Here is a 14,304-nt window from a genome sequence, read left to right as displayed (position 1 = left end):
CGAGATTTAATATTTTGCTAAGGAAAAAACGTTTGATAATAAACACACTAAGGTTGAACTAGCTTGTTATAAGAATTGCATTTCCTGCCTGAATTTAAAGCTTTTAAAGTAATCAAGTAATATGAGTCCGCCTCATTTGGGAACTTTATAGTGTATATATTAATACTCATAAAAATTTTTCTGGTTTAACATTGGAATAGTTATTGCTTTTTAAATAAGTAGGCAAATTGTTTGTGTTTGGTTTTTGCTTCTTGGCTTTTATTTGTGTGCTTGCAGTGTTTCAATAAATATTTATATATATATATATATATTTTGTTTTTAATATGTTCATATATATATATATATAGGTATGTAGGTATATAAGTAGGATTTATAGTTTAGGTAGTTGTTGCTATAGTCCGCACATTAATTGTCGCTCAAAGTTGGGATATTCGTTTACTTATCGCAAAACAAAGTTATTGATATTCCGAATAAATGCCAATTTTTAAGAATTTGAATTAATTCCATATACATATGTACGTTTCTCTGTCTGTCATATAACATTTCGAACCGCTTACAATTGATATCTCTGCAACTTCAGTAAATATGTATTGCTTCTGACAATTTGTTGTTAATTTACTCTTTATATATGTACGTTAAGTTCTTTACATTGTATTGTTGTTACTGCTGCTGCTGGTGGTGTCGACTTTAAGTTTTTTGCTAAGATTATATTCCATTTTGTTGTTTATAATTGAATGCTAATATTTAAGAACTTAAAAACGAGAAATACAAACTGCTCCGACGGTATCCCCAGTTCGTTAACTACACACTACTCAGCTTAAAGAGCGGTGCATGAGGACTTCTCACGGAATGGATTAACCTTTTGGCTGGTGAAACCAGTCAAGAGGTAATCCTCCTGCTCGTGCTCCGTGATGTATTTCATCATTTTGGCGCAGGAGTCCGACACCGTCTGTCGATCGATGGCTGCCTCGCGGCGCAGCTGCTCGACGACAATGCGCTGCTGCTGCAGGGATGATGACATTACGTCCATTACGGCTGTCTCGGATAGGCCTATGGTTGAAAAGTGTCTAAGTACTCAGATACAATATGCAATTACAAGGATAAGTAGTGGTGGTTGTGTGCTTATTTCTTTCAATTGATTTCTGTTTATAGAGGGTGTTGTAATTGGTTTGTCTTTTTATATTTGATCAATCTGAACAGGGACGCTGCTGTAAAAGTAATAAGAAGAGCAATTGCGACAAAATAATTGTTAAAAGTTTTCTTAGTTATCAATATTTTTGACATTCTTTGTAACGAGCACAAAGGCACGACATCAAACAAACGACATTAAGTACTTAGTATACACGTATGTATATGTACATAGAACGTAGAAAGACAGAACAGCTTGAAAGGAAGTGTGAGGTGTAGACAGAAGTTTATATTTAGTTTACGCATTATAGGATTCACTTATTCATCTACCAGCATGTATGTATATACAAACATATGTAAGTACATATGCATGTGTGTGTGTATGTAGTCACTGCTTGCTAAGGCAAGCAGCTCAGCTTAATCAATAAATGATTAATGTTTCAAAAGACCAGCACAAATTAATTTATGTAAGTCATCTGGTAATTTATTTATAGTAGTTAAACTGTCAAGTAACTTAGCTAATTTATGACAATTTAAAAATTAATATTTTCAATTGTAAAACACATACATACATAGTACATATATATACTATACATTTATATGACACACACAATCTACACATTTACAGATTTACGTTTGATTGCTAGTTAGAATTCACTAATTTTCGGTTAATTGGACACACACAAGCACAACTACAGGTTATTTTTTTACGATTTTATTAAATTTACCAGCGTTATTGTATTATTTGTTTAGTTAAATTTGCGAAATGTCAGCTTGACTTTAGTAAAAAGATACACACCCAAAACCAATGAAACGTGAAGTTGGCTGCAGCAGAAGGTATCGGTATCGCTTTGGCTTGTGCTATCGGGGTATCGGTTTGTTATTGACCTAATCCGTGAAATGATGGCCAAGGATAAGGACGAGTGGTCTGCGGATGAGGAGCTTCAGCTCTTCCACGCAATGGAAGGACTGCGACCTGTTGGCATTAACAAGCACTTTTACATGTCGTGCATTTCGGAGCGGCTTTCGAAGTCACTAAATCGCGAGATGCCGAGTGACTTGATCTGGCGGCATTTGGGAACCATGTACAAACTAAAGGAACTGGACGAGTTAGAGTGCTTACCATTTCCGAATGAAGAGCGAGAGTTTTGCTTGCCTGAACAAGAATATGGCTCACTTCTAAGCAAGAAAGCAAGTAGCGTTAGTGGTGCTGAGGATGTCTCGGATCCACCACCGCCAACAAGCGGACCAGCGTCAGCCACAGAAAGCAACAGCAAAGGTAAATATATTAAATATACAAATAGATATGTACTGCAGATTATATTATTATATGCTCAGGTTCCAGGAGCTCGTTGTCGCAGGGCAGTGCCATCAAAGAATTAGAGAAGAAGTCTTTGACAAAGATTTTGGATTTGCCCAAACGACCGGTTAAACGTACGCGTGGTTCAATGTCAAATGAATCTATTAGCCCCTCAACGACACCACCTCCATTGCAAACTACCAAGCGTCGGCGTATTTAGAATTAATATTGGACACAATAAAGTAACAAATAGTCTTTATTAGTTATAGTTACATATATGTATCATGACCCAAAGCTTGACTTTATAATTAAATGTATATAAATAAGTAAAAAACCTAATCATCAAAATCACTGTTGCTTGATTCAGTTTCGGCCGGCTCCGTGGTTTCAGTTGCAGCTTTCATTGATTCCAGAAGAGACTTCAGCAGACGTTTGTTTAGATGATCAGTTTGGGTAAGTTCGCGAGCAGGTTGAGTCTGCTCGGTATCGGCTTCAACCGATGGCGCTGGCGGAGTATTTACTGTCATAGCGCTTATGTTTTCCAGGCTTGGCATTCTAGATATTAAGTTTTAAGTGTTTCTTTTGTTTTAATTAGTTTGTGAGCTAATACAGTTGCCAGGGCTACAGTAACTTCGATAAATTTAAACGTCATGACGATAATTTTATATTGCATTCCTGAGTTGTTCAATCGAACACAAAAACGTTCGCTTGCGCACAAAATAACAAATAAGTCGCGCCCAAATTCAATTTTAATAATAAATAAAGATGTTTGAAACCGAAGATATGTTGCCACGCGCAGCTCCTAAGCCCGCTGCGCCGATGCCGCTAGGACATACTGGTGAAGTATTGCAGCCTACAGTGCCGGAGGTATCACTATTATTTGGACAGCAGGCGCCACAAATTCAGCAGCGACAACTCGAGTATCAGCAACAACAACCACCACCATCTCAGGCTCAGCGTCCTCCTAGCTTTGACGCATGGAAAAAACAATTACTCCCAAGAGTGAATTTTGCTCCAGTTTTAACTACAGAACTGGGACCTGCATCAGCTCCACCCAAGCCACCTAGCACATCAGTTGGAATTGCAGCGTCAACCAGCGAGTATAATTCGCTTCCACGCAATCGCGCCTTTGAGAACGATGTTCTAGTTTCAACGCAGCCCTTGACTAGTAATCATAATATTGCTTACAATGCTGCGCTTTCGGCACAATATACGCGAGAAGCAGTGCCATCGCCGCGTTTGCCGAGTGCATCCACAACGGATGTGCTAACAATCTGTGCTAGCACTCAAACTGATGGAGAAAATATATCATCGAGGCGTGATCTATCTGTTGACCTATCTAGCTTGGCTAGTAAGCAAGACGTGTCAGAGGTGCTAAATCTATTAGATATAATGCGTCAGGAGCAGCATCATCTAAGGCGTTTATATGAAACGTTACTCCAGCAGCAACCTGCACCCAATGCCAAAGCATACAAGGAAACTGCTGCGCAATGTGAGATTATAGTTGCCACTAAAAGTAAATATGCATATTCTTTTGTGAATATAAAAATCTTAAGTTAACATTTTATACTGTAGATAATGCAACGGCTAAGCGCATAACACCAATAGTGCATGATTACATAGTGGAGGAGGGTGAACCGGCAGAGCCGCAGGCACCTCAACCACGAGTCTTGCCACAATTTAATTCACCACGTGCTACACCACCTATGGCGCAATCAACTGGATATCGACCAAATACTCCACAAGGAAAGTCGCCAGTTGTAACTGCTGTGCTACCTAAGGCGAACACTGATAAGAGCATGGTCATGAATGAGCTGGCACTGAAGTACTTGCCACAGAGGCAAATCAATGAATTAATGGATGATCTGCGTTTGGAATCGACACCATCAAAAGATGCCGTTAATGCAGGCGGCACACCGCTACGTCCGATTGATAATTTTGCTCCAAGACCGAGCGACATTTCTAACGCTTCTTACAGATATTTAAAGAAATATCGTCTGCTTCCCGAAGAGCAAATGGCTTATGATCATCAAATGTCGTCGCCACAGACAATGCGTAGGCTGCAACGCACAGGCTCACCGTCTCCAATGTCGCCACAGAATCAGCAGCATATGTTGGATTTGGAAAACATACGTAATCAGCCCAAGCTCATGTAGAAACAGTATTTCCTTTTATTCAATATAGTTATGTATTTGTGTACAATATATATGTAAGTATGTATGAATTGCATTTTGTTTAGAATTAGTTTCAACTACACATTTCCACGTTATGATTAACTGAACTGCATTTTCAAAATAGCAGGAGTACATAAAATGTTAATACAAACAGATTTCACATACAACAACTGTATAGACAAACATTCTTTTCACTTAATATATTATTAACGTAGAGCTACATGCAGCTCTGTAGCGGATTGTAGCAAAACTTTCAGGCCTTGCATGAAACCAGCACACTGGGCAAAGTCAGTGCCAAAAGCGATCCTTGTATGTATCTCAAGTGCATTGGCATAATCCGCGATTTGAATGCATTGCACAATTTGATTTAGATAATGCAACGTCGGAGCCGTTAGCTAAACGGAGCGTTCAAATAATTTAATCAATTAAACTACAATGTAAACACATATTTTGAATTAATACTTACACGACCATCGCGCAGACAATCATAGAGATTCTCCAGGCGTTTTGCAACATCCACAAACTTGCGTTTAGTGCGCTGTTAACAAAAAGTTGAATTAGAAAATGTGTATTATGGTTAAATGTATTGTAAATTTACTGGATCGTTAGTGGAGTTTAAGCACTGATTCTTTAGTTCATCCAAAACGGTCTGCATGTAGATATATTCCTCTGGTAGTGGCGGCTTCTCCTTGGGCGGCTCTGGCTGACGCTGCTCTTGTATTGGCGCCGGCTGCTCGGTGTAGCCGTAAGTCTGATTCTGTTGCTGACCCGACCAGAATTGTGTCTGTTGCGCTTGATTAGGCAACGCCGAAGGCTGGAAGTTCATTTGCTGTTGCTGCGGCGGTGCAAATGCCGGAGCATTATTATTGGCCTGTGGATTGTAGTAAGCATTGTTACCAGCTGCAGGTGGCAGATTTTGCTAAAAATATAAATACAAAGTTTCAAGTTAAGGTACTATTTAGGTAATTAGTTAGTGCTTTTGCTACCTGATATTGATTGGGATCCATGTATGTGTTTTGATTTTGATTAGGATCAGCGCCAAATATAGGATGCATTATAGCAGCTGCTTCGGCCGCTGGCTTAGGTTTCGGCTGTAAGCGAAAGCTTGTTAAAAGATTGATTATTAAATATTATTTGTTAGACATACCACACGCGACGATTTCAGTGTTGGAGGATCGTTCCAGCCAGGTGGCGGTGTGGGATTACGTTGTATGTTTTGCATTAGCGGCGCTGGTGCTGCAGCTGGTGGCATTGTCTCAATGGGTGCTACTCCAGGCATGTAATTGTTTTGTGGCGCTCCCATGTAGGATGTGGGGTTATATTGCTGGGTCGCTGCTATAGGATTCGTATTGAACGCATTGGGGTTATAGGGTTGTGCCATGTTGGTTGGCTGTGATACTGGAGCAGCTGAACCACCAAATGGCATGGCTGCTGGAGCTGGAACTGGATTGTATGGCATGCCATAAGCGCTTGTGGGCGCTACAGAGGGATCGAGCACGTATTTGGAGCGCGATGGAAGACCAGCGCCAGCTTGTGGCGCGCCTGTAGAGCTGGCATTGCTTGAAGGACGCGGTGGATGCGTTAAGGGCTCCGCTTTCATTTGTGGCGGATTGAAAATCTGCGGCTGAGCTGCTTTGAAAGGAGTGGGCATAGTTGGCATCGCAGCTGCGGGTGCTGCCGTTTGCGGCCAACCGCCGTTGCTTGTGGGATTGAACGGAGCAAGTGGCTGCTGGGGTTGACCGAATGCCATCGCATTCGGCGCCTTTGAGAATGAGCCACGCGCTGCAGCCTGTGAGCGCATATAGTTTGCTGGCGCTGCAGCTGTCACGGGCATATTATCGAAATTGACAGCATTGCTAATACGATCACGCAGCTCAATCAAATCCTCGCTCTCCGCATTGGCCTGACTCAAGGTGGTTATATACTGCAGCGCTGCTGTCAAGGCGCCCTGCGATGCCAACAGTCCACTGTATTCAGAAATGAAACCAGCAAAGCGTCCAGCTAAATCCACAGCAATGCCCTGCTGCTCCAGAGATTTGCTCAAAAGCATAACGACCTCGGCCAGTTCCTGCAGCTCTTGCGTATTCAACTTGTAGTTGTTATTCTGCTGCTCTAGCTGCTTCAGCTGATACCAGGCGGTGACCAGCTTATCAATGCTGCCAGCACAAATGTAGCACAGCATGGCATTGCGTGTATACTCAATGCTGTTGCTGCTTTCGTTCAACAAACGATCGCCCAAGCGCTCACAAATGTCCACCAGCTTGCGCTCGCTGTGCTTCAGCGAGGCAACCAAAGCCTCCTTCCAGGAGTCCACGGTGCAGCGATTGACAAAGTCCAACCAATCGCGTGTAACCAGTGCTGATATAACATGGGACAGCTCATGCTTCTGCTGCAGCAAATAACGCGTTTGAGTGCGGTTGAGCAGCTCAATGCCTGCCGTTGATGCAATGATGAGCGCTTCGGGCACACGCTGCGCTTCCAGGCAAAGCTCCACTGCTGCCTCAATGTTGCCTGTGAGTATGGCCTCTGTTATAAGACTGTCAGTGTCTGTAAACAAATATATAAAATTAAACTACTATTCATTATAGCAAATATATTAGCTTACGATCTCCACTGGGTATTTTAAATTGAGGTCTGCGGCTCGATGCGAATTCGTTTTGTTGCTCGTTGTGTTCGACTGTTTGCTGCATAAAATAAATACAAACTTGTTAGTAAATGATTTACGCTTTCATGAATAATATAATGTCAGCTGTTTATAATTAAATATATGCCCTTTTTTTTACTTATGCTTTTGACTTTCTTACCGAATTGTCGGTGCTGTAATTGGTGCTTTGGTCGCACTCAACTTCGGAGGAGTCGCTCTACATAGCAAACAAAGCAGCCGAATGTGTGTGGCAAGGCAAGCATGGAAATTGTTATCAAAGAACAATACAAACAAATATACAGCGAGAGATGAACAAACTAAAGCATATGCTCAACAATTGATAAGCAAACTACTACTTGCTACATTGAAATATCACTTTTTGTGACTTGACTTCTTGCTTGTAGATAAGAAATCAATTATGAGCGCAACTCACATGTGTTAAAGTTGAAATACGGGTCGTTAGCGTGTCCACGTCAGACTGCGAGTTGCTTTCAGCCTCCTTGACAAACTTTGTAAACTTATTGTCGATGTCATCCTTGTTGAAGCCTTAAATATAACTCAAATTTAGTTAAGCTTTATATGCAAGTTAATTGAGTAAACATTTACCCAAGAGATTCAGCATTTCTTCTTTGGGATTGAGCTCAAAGTTTGCCTTAATGAAATACCATATATAGCGTCCATGCTGATCTGTTGACTTGTCCGCACGCTCACGACAATAATCGGAATAGTTAGCTCCAGCCAGTGATTGCTCCAAGGCATTGGCACGCTCCACAACGTCAGGTTCAGTTGTTAGCTGTGATACTTTTACGGTTTTTGACTTGTTATCAAAACTAACCAGCTTGCCACCAAACTACAAATATAAACTTGTTTAAATATCCGTCAATACTTGTTACTACGCTATAAGCTTACACCAAAAGCCACACCGCAAGGGCGCTTCATCCATTTGGGCGCACGCGTCATGTCATGGTAAACGACCTGTGTAGCTTGTTGAGGAAGTGGGGCTTGAGCAAATTGATCCATGCCTGGAAAAGAGTCGGCTATCTTCTCGGATGTTTGCACCATATGGTGTGTGCCACCATTGAGCGAGTAAATGGAGACAGCACCCTCCAAGCTGGCGCTGGCAATCAGCGCTGGATTACGTGGACAGAATTGCACATCGGAGTACCAAGAGGCTGTGGTAGCGACTTCGGATAGAATTTCGCCCTCGGGTATTTTCGTATTTGGGTTCCAGCAGTAGATGCGATTGTCCTTGCCGCAGGATACCATCAAGTCGTTGTCCTGCTGGCACCAGGACATGCCTAGCACGCCACGATCGTGTATCTGATAGGATTTAGCGGGAGCAGTGGCATAACGCAGATCCCACAGCTGCACCACAGGCGCCTGATCATCCTCAGATGCCAGCCACACTTGTGTGGCCACCTCCGGATGCCATTCAATGGCGTGCCATCTGACACGCGATTGTGTATCGGAGAGCTTGATGATCTGCTGCCTCTTGCGCAAATCCCAGATGACGCAACGTGTGCTGAACACAGATGCCAAAATATGTTGCACTTGTCGATTCCAAGCCACATTTTTAACATCCTCTAGCGGCTGAGTTTTTGTACCCGGATCTAAAGGGCTCACTGGGTTATTAAGATCCCATATATAAATCTCTGATTCCGAAGCGCACGAAGCAAGCAAATTGTTTAGAAACGGATTGAAATCCAGACCGCTTACAGCACCAGTGTGCTTATCTTGGCGTATCAGCAGCGATTCCTCATTGGCAAGCATTTTGGCAGCAGAGTATACATTGATATGGCCACCCTCACAGCCACCCACAATAAGACCATTTTGATGTGCGCCATTCATGCCAGTTGGACTCCAAATAACTTTTTGAAATCTGAAAATATAAACAAAATACAATTACCAAATGAGTTTTATCAACTGAATCCAAGTGAAACTTACTTGTGCTCGCTAGCCACGCTGGCTTTGAGCTCCAAATCATAGCTAGCATCGCCTATGCTGGGCGAGTATATCTCCAATGTAGCATTTGTATTCGAGTCAAACTGCTGAGCCGCTGTGCCGGCCGCCAGCAGTATTTGTTGCTGCTGAGCTGGCGACCAGGCAATGTTCACAGTCTTCTGTAGCTCTTTAATTTTCATCTTGCAACCTAAAATTAAATTCTAATCAGTTTATGATACTATACTGTTGCGCTGACGCGGCTCTAAATTTTTTAAGAATTGGTGTCACAATCCAATTGGACTACGCCTCGTCATCACTTTTTTCGTTCAATTTTAAAGCCTGCGTGGCCATACAGTGTAACACGTAATTCTTTGCCTGTTTATTTAAAGCAAAATTTTACTTACATATGAGTTAATGTTGCCAAATTTATTATTATTATTAGTTTTCGATATAAAAATATTAATTTAATAATTCTCGAAACAGAATTTAACTCTTTATCGCTCTCCCTGCCGCTCTCTACAGTGTGACCAACTGTCATGCAGCTCAAAAATGCAGAAAGTCCAGCATAAAGTTGTGAAAATGTGATGATGTGGTCACACTGCACAAGTTAGATATATGTTTGTTTACGTTTTTTAATACAGCTGCTTGTTTTTATTGATTATAATAAATACTTTCTTTTATAATTGTTGCAATTACTAATATTTTTGTAGGAAAGCAGACTATTTAGCGCCTGAAATGGCCGTCACACGTTTTTCAACCTTAGCAACTTTGCTGTTAATAGTTTCCAGATTCTGAGCAAAAGTCTCTTGAACGGAATGAAGTAACTCCTTGTTGTTGACCAGACTGGTGGTTATGGTGCCCTGTTTTTGCTCAATTTCTGCAATAATCTTTGCAAAGTTGTTAGCTTTAAAACAAAAAATAGGTTAGTCAACGCTTCATATGTAATAATTTTAGACAGACATACCGTATTTATGCAGAGATTCGAGTGCTTGCATACGCTCTATGACATGGGGTAGTATTTCAACAACTGGTTCTGTACGCTTGGCTATGTCATAGAGTTCTGATATCTTTTGGTCGCGCTTAGCATCTTGCGTGCTGCCACTGGACTTCTCCGCAATCGCATCCATTTTACCCGCCAATGTAGTTAGACGATTTTCAATGGCATCGAGTTTATCTGGCTGTAGCAACGCAGCTTTTGTGCTCAGATGACGCACAGCCTCAATCACATTGCTTGTATTGGTAACCGCTGTCAGGCGGCTAAGCTTTTCTGGCTGCGCACCTACAATCTTCTCCAACTGATGCAAGCGCTGTTCGAGATTTGCAACTCGTGCTGTAGCGGCTAAGTCTGTTCCAGGTGTTGGCAAAGCAGTGAGCACTCCAGATTGCTTGAACTCCTCCACTTGACTAACAAGCGCTTTTACTTGCTTATCATTGGGCATTTGCTCTTTGCCAAGCACCTGCTCCAATTTCAGCGTATCCAGCACCCTCTTAGCTGTGCTTATTACAGTGGCCACAGCATCATAAGATTGCTTCTCCTCATCCGCTACTTTGCGATCCACTTGCAATGCGGCGACTTCATTCAGCAACTCGTTCATTTCAATCTGCAAACGCTGACATTTCTGCACGGGAGTCTCCTTCTCTCCAACGCCAACCAGCTCATATTCGCCACCGCGTACATCGTAGCCACGGCACGAGCGACGACCAATACGATCCGTGAAATCGACGTTGCCTTCCAGCGTAGCGTTATTAAAACGTTTGTGTGCTGCGCCTGGCGTTATATGCAAACGTTCAATGGCATCGTTTTCGGGTTCCTCTTCGTAGTAATCAGATGTTTCAGGCTCCGGATCATCGGGAGTTTCATACACATCCGGCTGGTCATAAGCCTACACAAAGAAAGAAAGTTAAGAAAGCTCGAGAGTTTTTTGTGTTTCTTACAATGCCGGGCAGGTTTTGGAATTTCGGATCTGCCATTATGATGGGCACTGCGATGCGCGTGTTTCGGCAGCTTTATAAGTTCGGCAAACACTTTGTATTTTGCAAAAAGTCTTTTGCAAAACAAAATTCGACAGCTAAGCTAAAAAACTGATGTCATAGATTATTAGGTGGGACCAGCTACTAAAGATAATTCTAATAAATACCAAAAGTTATCGAATACTTAGCTGCAGTAAAAATATCAGTTTGGCAAGAAATATTCTTTTCCTATAATTTTTATGGGAATTAAATTGTATTAACACATATTAGTGAAGAATAAAATACTAATTTATGTTTTTACAATGAATTTTTTCAAGTTGTTAATTTGCATGCATACCCTTAACGTTTTGCGCGAAACGGTAATTTACCCTTTGAGAAATACGGTCGCACTCATTAATAGTTTATGTTAGTTAGTGGGAGGTAGTTTGGGCCAGTATTCTTGTGTGCTATTTATTCTGCATTTTGAGCATTGGCTTTAAGAATGTCTATAATGAATTATAGCATGCATAACTTTGACGAGCTGCCTTTGGAGGTAAGTGAATTGAGCTGTGCGCTCGTGACCACAAGTCAGCTGACAAATAAATTAATGCCCCTTCCTTTCACACATATGTACACTCTCTCACAGATTGTGTTGCACATATATAAATATCTGGGTTACTCGGACCTATTGGCAGCTGGTACTACTTGCCACAGATGGAGGGATGCCTTATTTCAAACTGAATTTATATCACGCACTTTTGTGCGTTTTACAAAAGTTGTGCTTTCGGATCAGCATAGTCCTGCCATGGATTTACTCAAAAGTGAGCGTCAGTTTCGTCACTTTGTATTTGAAGATGTAACGCTGGGTCAAATACAACAGCTAATGAGCTTTATTGGACAATCGGCGCAGTCTATAACGCTGGACAATGTGGATCTGAATGACAAGCAATTCTATGGAATACTCTGCACACTGCCACATCTGCAGTCACTGTCAGTTACGCGCTGTCTGCCTCTCTTTATGTCCGCAACCTTTCTGGACACGAATGCTTGCAACTTGAGCGAAATTGCAGCCCACCTTGCAGGCATTAAAGAGCTTACCATATGCAAGAACCAATATCTAACGGATGCGATACTCTTGCGCATAACTTCGCTTATGCCCAATCTTGAATTGCTCAACATGTCCGGCTGTCAGATCTCATTTCACAATGCTATACATCGACGCTTCTATCCACAGGAGTCCTGTACGCCCAGCGAGTCTGTGCTGACGTTCAAATATGTGCTCACTGTGCTGGCCAAGCAGCGCAAAGTGCTACGCGTGCTGGACTTTAGTCACACGCTTATTGGGCACTCGCTGCTGGGCCTATGTGATCTGTCTGCGGGCAATAGCGATGGCCAGCCTGGCGTGCAGCTGCAACGACTTTATCTCGCCGGCTGCAGGCAGCTAAATGCGGCGACCATCAAAAGTTTTCTCGCCACACAGTCGCAGCTGTATGAACTGGATTTATCATCAACCATGTGCCTAAACGACGAGTGCTTGCAATCCATTGTCAAAGCAAATCCACAGCTCGTAAATCTAAAAATAAATGCTTGCGTTGGCGTCACAAATCTGGGCGCGATGAGCTTACGTCACTTGCCGCGTTTGCAACACTTGGACATATCCAATTGCGACAACATCAGCACCAGCGGCATTTTGCAGGGCATCGCTTCGGAGGAGAATCATGTGCTGCTGGACCTAAATGTGTCCTATTTGACCATCTGTGAGGAGGCTATTAAGGGCATTGCCAGAAATCTGCCTGCCTTGCGCGCCTTGCATCTAAACCATTGTGTCAATGGTGTGACTGATGATGCTATACAGCACATAATTGCACAGCTGCGCTGGCTGCGTGAGCTCTCGCTGGAAAGCTGCTGCAGAGTAAGTTGCATTCGCTATATATCTCAATATATTTTTATATTAAACTTGTTGTTTTGCTTGCAGTTAACCGACGCTGCTTTAACTGGCATTAATGTAGCCAAACTGGAGTTGAAACGCAACTCTACTTCAATAGATAATTTTTACCCACCACTTGATAGCTTTACGGGCTCGCTGCAGTCCATTAAAATATCGCTGCGCAGCAAGGCTGAGGAGGAGATTGTGCGCGATGCGAAGCGTAAACAGGCCATGTTTGCAGCTTACGAAATGAATTTGATTGATGAGCAGGACTTTGAGGGGCACAGCATACAGGAGCTGCGTGGATTGCGCACATTGAATTTGCGTGGCTGCAACAAGATCAGCGATGTGTCCCTGAAGTACGGCTTAAAGCATATAGAATTAAGTAAACTATTGCTCTCTAACTGTCAGCAGATATCGCTGCTGGGCATGCAGGCGCTGGTCAACAACTGTCCATCGATTGAGGTGTTCGATTTGTCCGATTGCTATAACATCAATGACCAAGGCATTAAGATTATTACAGAGAGATTAACGCGTTTGCGTTCGCTGGACATAAGTGGCTGCACTCAGCTGACGGATCATACAATTGATGCCATTATTGTTAACTGCGCTTGCTTGCAGACTTTAACCATTTATCGCTGCCGTCGCATGTATACAGACATTGAGGATCGGCTGAGCGGCGTGCGCAGCTTACGTAACTTATATATGGATAATCTGAATAGCATTGACAATGCCGAGTTTTTTCGCTTGAAGAAGCGACTAAATTGCTGATATTTTGCGGCAATTTTTGTTGTTTTTATACTATATTATTTTCAACTGTACAATTTTCGCTAGTCACCAAATAGTTAAAAGGGTTAAACATTACGCAGCCTTAAAGGCATTTTTTTATGAATATATATATACACAGCACACATAATATATATGTGTGTGTAATTAGTAATTGTCGTGGGTAATTGTTTAAGCACCTGTAAATACACTGCACACACATTTTACATAAACATATTTACATGTTTGAAAAGCCAGTCCACCAAACAAATAACATAAATGTTTAAGTTAGTTCAATGTTTAGCTGTGATTAGAATGAAAAACAAAACAGAAAAGTGTAATTGAAATGAAATTGAAATTCGTACTGCGTGTTAAATGTGATTTCATTTATTGTTAACTATTTATATTTATTTATGAGATTTAACTCTAATTGTTAGCAATGTGTGTGTCCTTAATAAAACATATTTTGAAGTAT

General features: G+C 41.9%; 7 protein-coding genes across 10 annotated transcripts; 3 read left to right on the top strand and 4 right to left on the bottom strand.

Moving 5' to 3' along the window:
* Positions 1–643: 643 nt before the first annotated feature.
* On the bottom strand, positions 644–1,944 carry LOC108595482 (guanine nucleotide-binding protein subunit gamma-1). 2 transcript variants are annotated; one of them, XM_017980732.2, is made up of 2 exons: positions 1,857–1,944; positions 644–1,050 (listed from the first exon to the last, which is right to left on the bottom strand). In XM_017980732.2, the coding sequence occupies exon 2, from the start codon at positions 1,028–1,030 to the stop codon at positions 818–820; it is 213 nt and encodes a 70-aa protein (XP_017836221.1). In that variant the 5' UTR covers positions 1,031–1,050; positions 1,857–1,944; the 3' UTR covers positions 644–817. The 2 variants fall into 2 exon arrangements, with proteins under 2 accessions (XP_017836221.1, XP_017836222.1); XM_017980733.2 differs by having other exon boundaries at positions 644–1,208; positions 1,857–1,935.
* Positions 1,945–2,005: 61 nt separating this feature from the next.
* On the top strand, positions 2,006–2,741 carry LOC108595480 (MRG/MORF4L-binding protein). Its single transcript, XM_017980729.2, has 2 exons — positions 2,006–2,407; positions 2,467–2,741. Exons 1-2 carry the CDS (start codon positions 2,029–2,031, stop codon positions 2,646–2,648), a joined length of 561 nt encoding a protein of 186 aa, XP_017836218.1. The 5' UTR covers positions 2,006–2,028; the 3' UTR covers positions 2,649–2,741.
* LOC108595481 lies at positions 2,667–3,059 on the bottom strand. Its single transcript, XM_017980731.1, has one exon. It carries the CDS (start codon positions 2,980–2,982, stop codon positions 2,764–2,766), a length of 219 nt encoding a protein of 72 aa, XP_017836220.1. The 5' UTR covers positions 2,983–3,059; the 3' UTR covers positions 2,667–2,763.
* A 40-nt stretch (positions 3,060–3,099) lies between these two features.
* On the top strand, positions 3,100–4,584 carry LOC108595476. Its single transcript, XM_017980726.1, has 2 exons — positions 3,100–3,944; positions 4,004–4,584. The coding sequence occupies exons 1-2, from the start codon at positions 3,194–3,196 to the stop codon at positions 4,582–4,584; spliced, it is 1,332 nt and encodes a 443-aa protein (XP_017836215.1). The 5' UTR covers positions 3,100–3,193.
* LOC108595471 (protein transport protein Sec31A) lies at positions 4,582–9,659 on the bottom strand. Of its 3 annotated transcripts, XM_017980719.1 has the most exons (12): positions 9,592–9,659; positions 9,191–9,395; positions 8,156–9,125; positions 7,853–8,096; positions 7,680–7,792; positions 7,407–7,463; positions 7,208–7,286; positions 5,750–7,149; positions 5,589–5,693; positions 5,201–5,521; positions 5,069–5,140; positions 4,809–4,997 (listed from the first exon to the last, which is right to left on the bottom strand). In XM_017980719.1, the coding sequence occupies exons 2-12, from the start codon at positions 9,385–9,387 to the stop codon at positions 4,809–4,811; spliced, it is 3,747 nt and encodes a 1,248-aa protein (XP_017836208.1). In that variant the 5' UTR covers positions 9,388–9,395; positions 9,592–9,659. The 3 variants fall into 3 exon arrangements, with proteins under 3 accessions (XP_017836209.1, XP_017836208.1, XP_017836210.1); XM_017980720.1 differs by lacking the exon at positions 9,592–9,659 and having other exon boundaries at positions 4,582–4,997; positions 9,191–9,387; XM_017980721.2 differs by lacking the exon at positions 7,407–7,463 and having other exon boundaries at positions 9,592–9,657.
* Positions 9,660–9,829: 170 nt separating this feature from the next.
* Positions 9,830–11,282, bottom strand: LOC108595478 (dynactin subunit 2). Its single transcript, XM_017980727.2, has 3 exons — positions 11,123–11,282; positions 10,152–11,070; positions 9,830–10,091 (listed from the first exon to the last, which is right to left on the bottom strand). Exons 1-3 carry the CDS (start codon positions 11,156–11,158, stop codon positions 9,907–9,909), a joined length of 1,140 nt encoding a protein of 379 aa, XP_017836216.1. The 5' UTR covers positions 11,159–11,282; the 3' UTR covers positions 9,830–9,906.
* A 303-nt stretch (positions 11,283–11,585) lies between these two features.
* On the top strand, positions 11,586–14,194 carry LOC108595313 (EIN3-binding F-box protein 2). Its single transcript, XM_017980531.1, has 3 exons — positions 11,586–11,690; positions 11,784–13,049; positions 13,113–14,194. The coding sequence occupies exons 1-3, from the start codon at positions 11,640–11,642 to the stop codon at positions 13,833–13,835; spliced, it is 2,040 nt and encodes a 679-aa protein (XP_017836020.1). The 5' UTR covers positions 11,586–11,639; the 3' UTR covers positions 13,836–14,194.
* The last annotated feature ends 110 nt before the right edge of the window (positions 14,195–14,304 follow it).

This window comes from Drosophila busckii, chromosome 2R, assembly GCF_011750605.1.
Source record: "Drosophila busckii strain San Diego stock center, stock number 13000-0081.31 chromosome 2R, ASM1175060v1, whole genome shotgun sequence".
Classification (NCBI taxonomy): Eukaryota; Metazoa; Arthropoda; class Insecta; order Diptera; family Drosophilidae; genus Drosophila; species Drosophila busckii.
Note: the sequence above shows the minus strand (reverse complement) of the source record. Positions and strands in the feature narration are given on the sequence as shown.

What these genes read in the sequence shown, in the direction of transcription:
- LOC108595482 (XM_017980732.2), bottom strand. Translation starts at nt 1,030, where the DNA reads ATGGACGTAATGTCATCATCCCTGCAGCAGCAGCGCATTGTCGTCGAG.
- LOC108595480 (XM_017980729.2), top strand. Translation starts at nt 2,029, where the DNA reads ATGATGGCCAAGGATAAGGACGAGTGGTCTGCGGATGAGGAGCTTCAG. An exon ending in CACAGAAAGCAACAGCAAAG is followed by an intron (nt 2,408 to 2,466) that starts GTAAATATATTA and finishes TTATATGCTCAG; the next exon opens with GTTCCAGGAGCTCGTTGTCG.
- LOC108595481 (XM_017980731.1), bottom strand. Translation starts at nt 2,982, where the DNA reads ATGCCAAGCCTGGAAAACATAAGCGCTATGACAGTAAATACTCCGCCA.
- LOC108595476 (XM_017980726.1), top strand. Translation starts at nt 3,194, where the DNA reads ATGTTTGAAACCGAAGATATGTTGCCACGCGCAGCTCCTAAGCCCGCT. An exon ending in GATTATAGTTGCCACTAAAA is followed by an intron (nt 3,945 to 4,003) that starts GTAAATATGCAT and finishes TTTATACTGTAG; the next exon opens with ATAATGCAACGGCTAAGCGC.
- LOC108595471 (XM_017980719.1), bottom strand. Translation starts at nt 9,387, where the DNA reads ATGAAAATTAAAGAGCTACAGAAGACTGTGAACATTGCCTGGTCGCCA. An exon ending in AGCGTGGCTAGCGAGCACAA is followed by an intron (nt 9,126 to 9,190) that starts GTAAGTTTCACT and finishes TTATATTTTCAG; the next exon opens with ATTTCAAAAAGTTATTTGGA. An exon ending in GTATTTCAACTTTAACACAT is followed by an intron (nt 7,464 to 7,679) that starts GTGAGTTGCGCT and finishes TTTGCTATGTAG; the next exon opens with AGCGACTCCTCCGAAGTTGA.
- LOC108595478 (XM_017980727.2), bottom strand. Translation starts at nt 11,158, where the DNA reads ATGGCAGATCCGAAATTCCAAAACCTGCCCGGCATT. An exon ending in TCCAAAACCTGCCCGGCATT is followed by an intron (nt 11,071 to 11,122) that starts GTAAGAAACACA and finishes TTCTTTGTGTAG; the next exon opens with GCTTATGACCAGCCGGATGT. An exon ending in CGAATCTCTGCATAAATACG is followed by an intron (nt 10,092 to 10,151) that starts GTATGTCTGTCT and finishes TTTGTTTTAAAG; the next exon opens with CTAACAACTTTGCAAAGATT.
- LOC108595313 (XM_017980531.1), top strand. Translation starts at nt 11,640, where the DNA reads ATGTCTATAATGAATTATAGCATGCATAACTTTGACGAGCTGCCTTTG. An exon ending in TTGACGAGCTGCCTTTGGAG is followed by an intron (nt 11,691 to 11,783) that starts GTAAGTGAATTG and finishes ACTCTCTCACAG; the next exon opens with ATTGTGTTGCACATATATAA. An exon ending in CGCTGGAAAGCTGCTGCAGA is followed by an intron (nt 13,050 to 13,112) that starts GTAAGTTGCATT and finishes TTTTGCTTGCAG; the next exon opens with TTAACCGACGCTGCTTTAAC.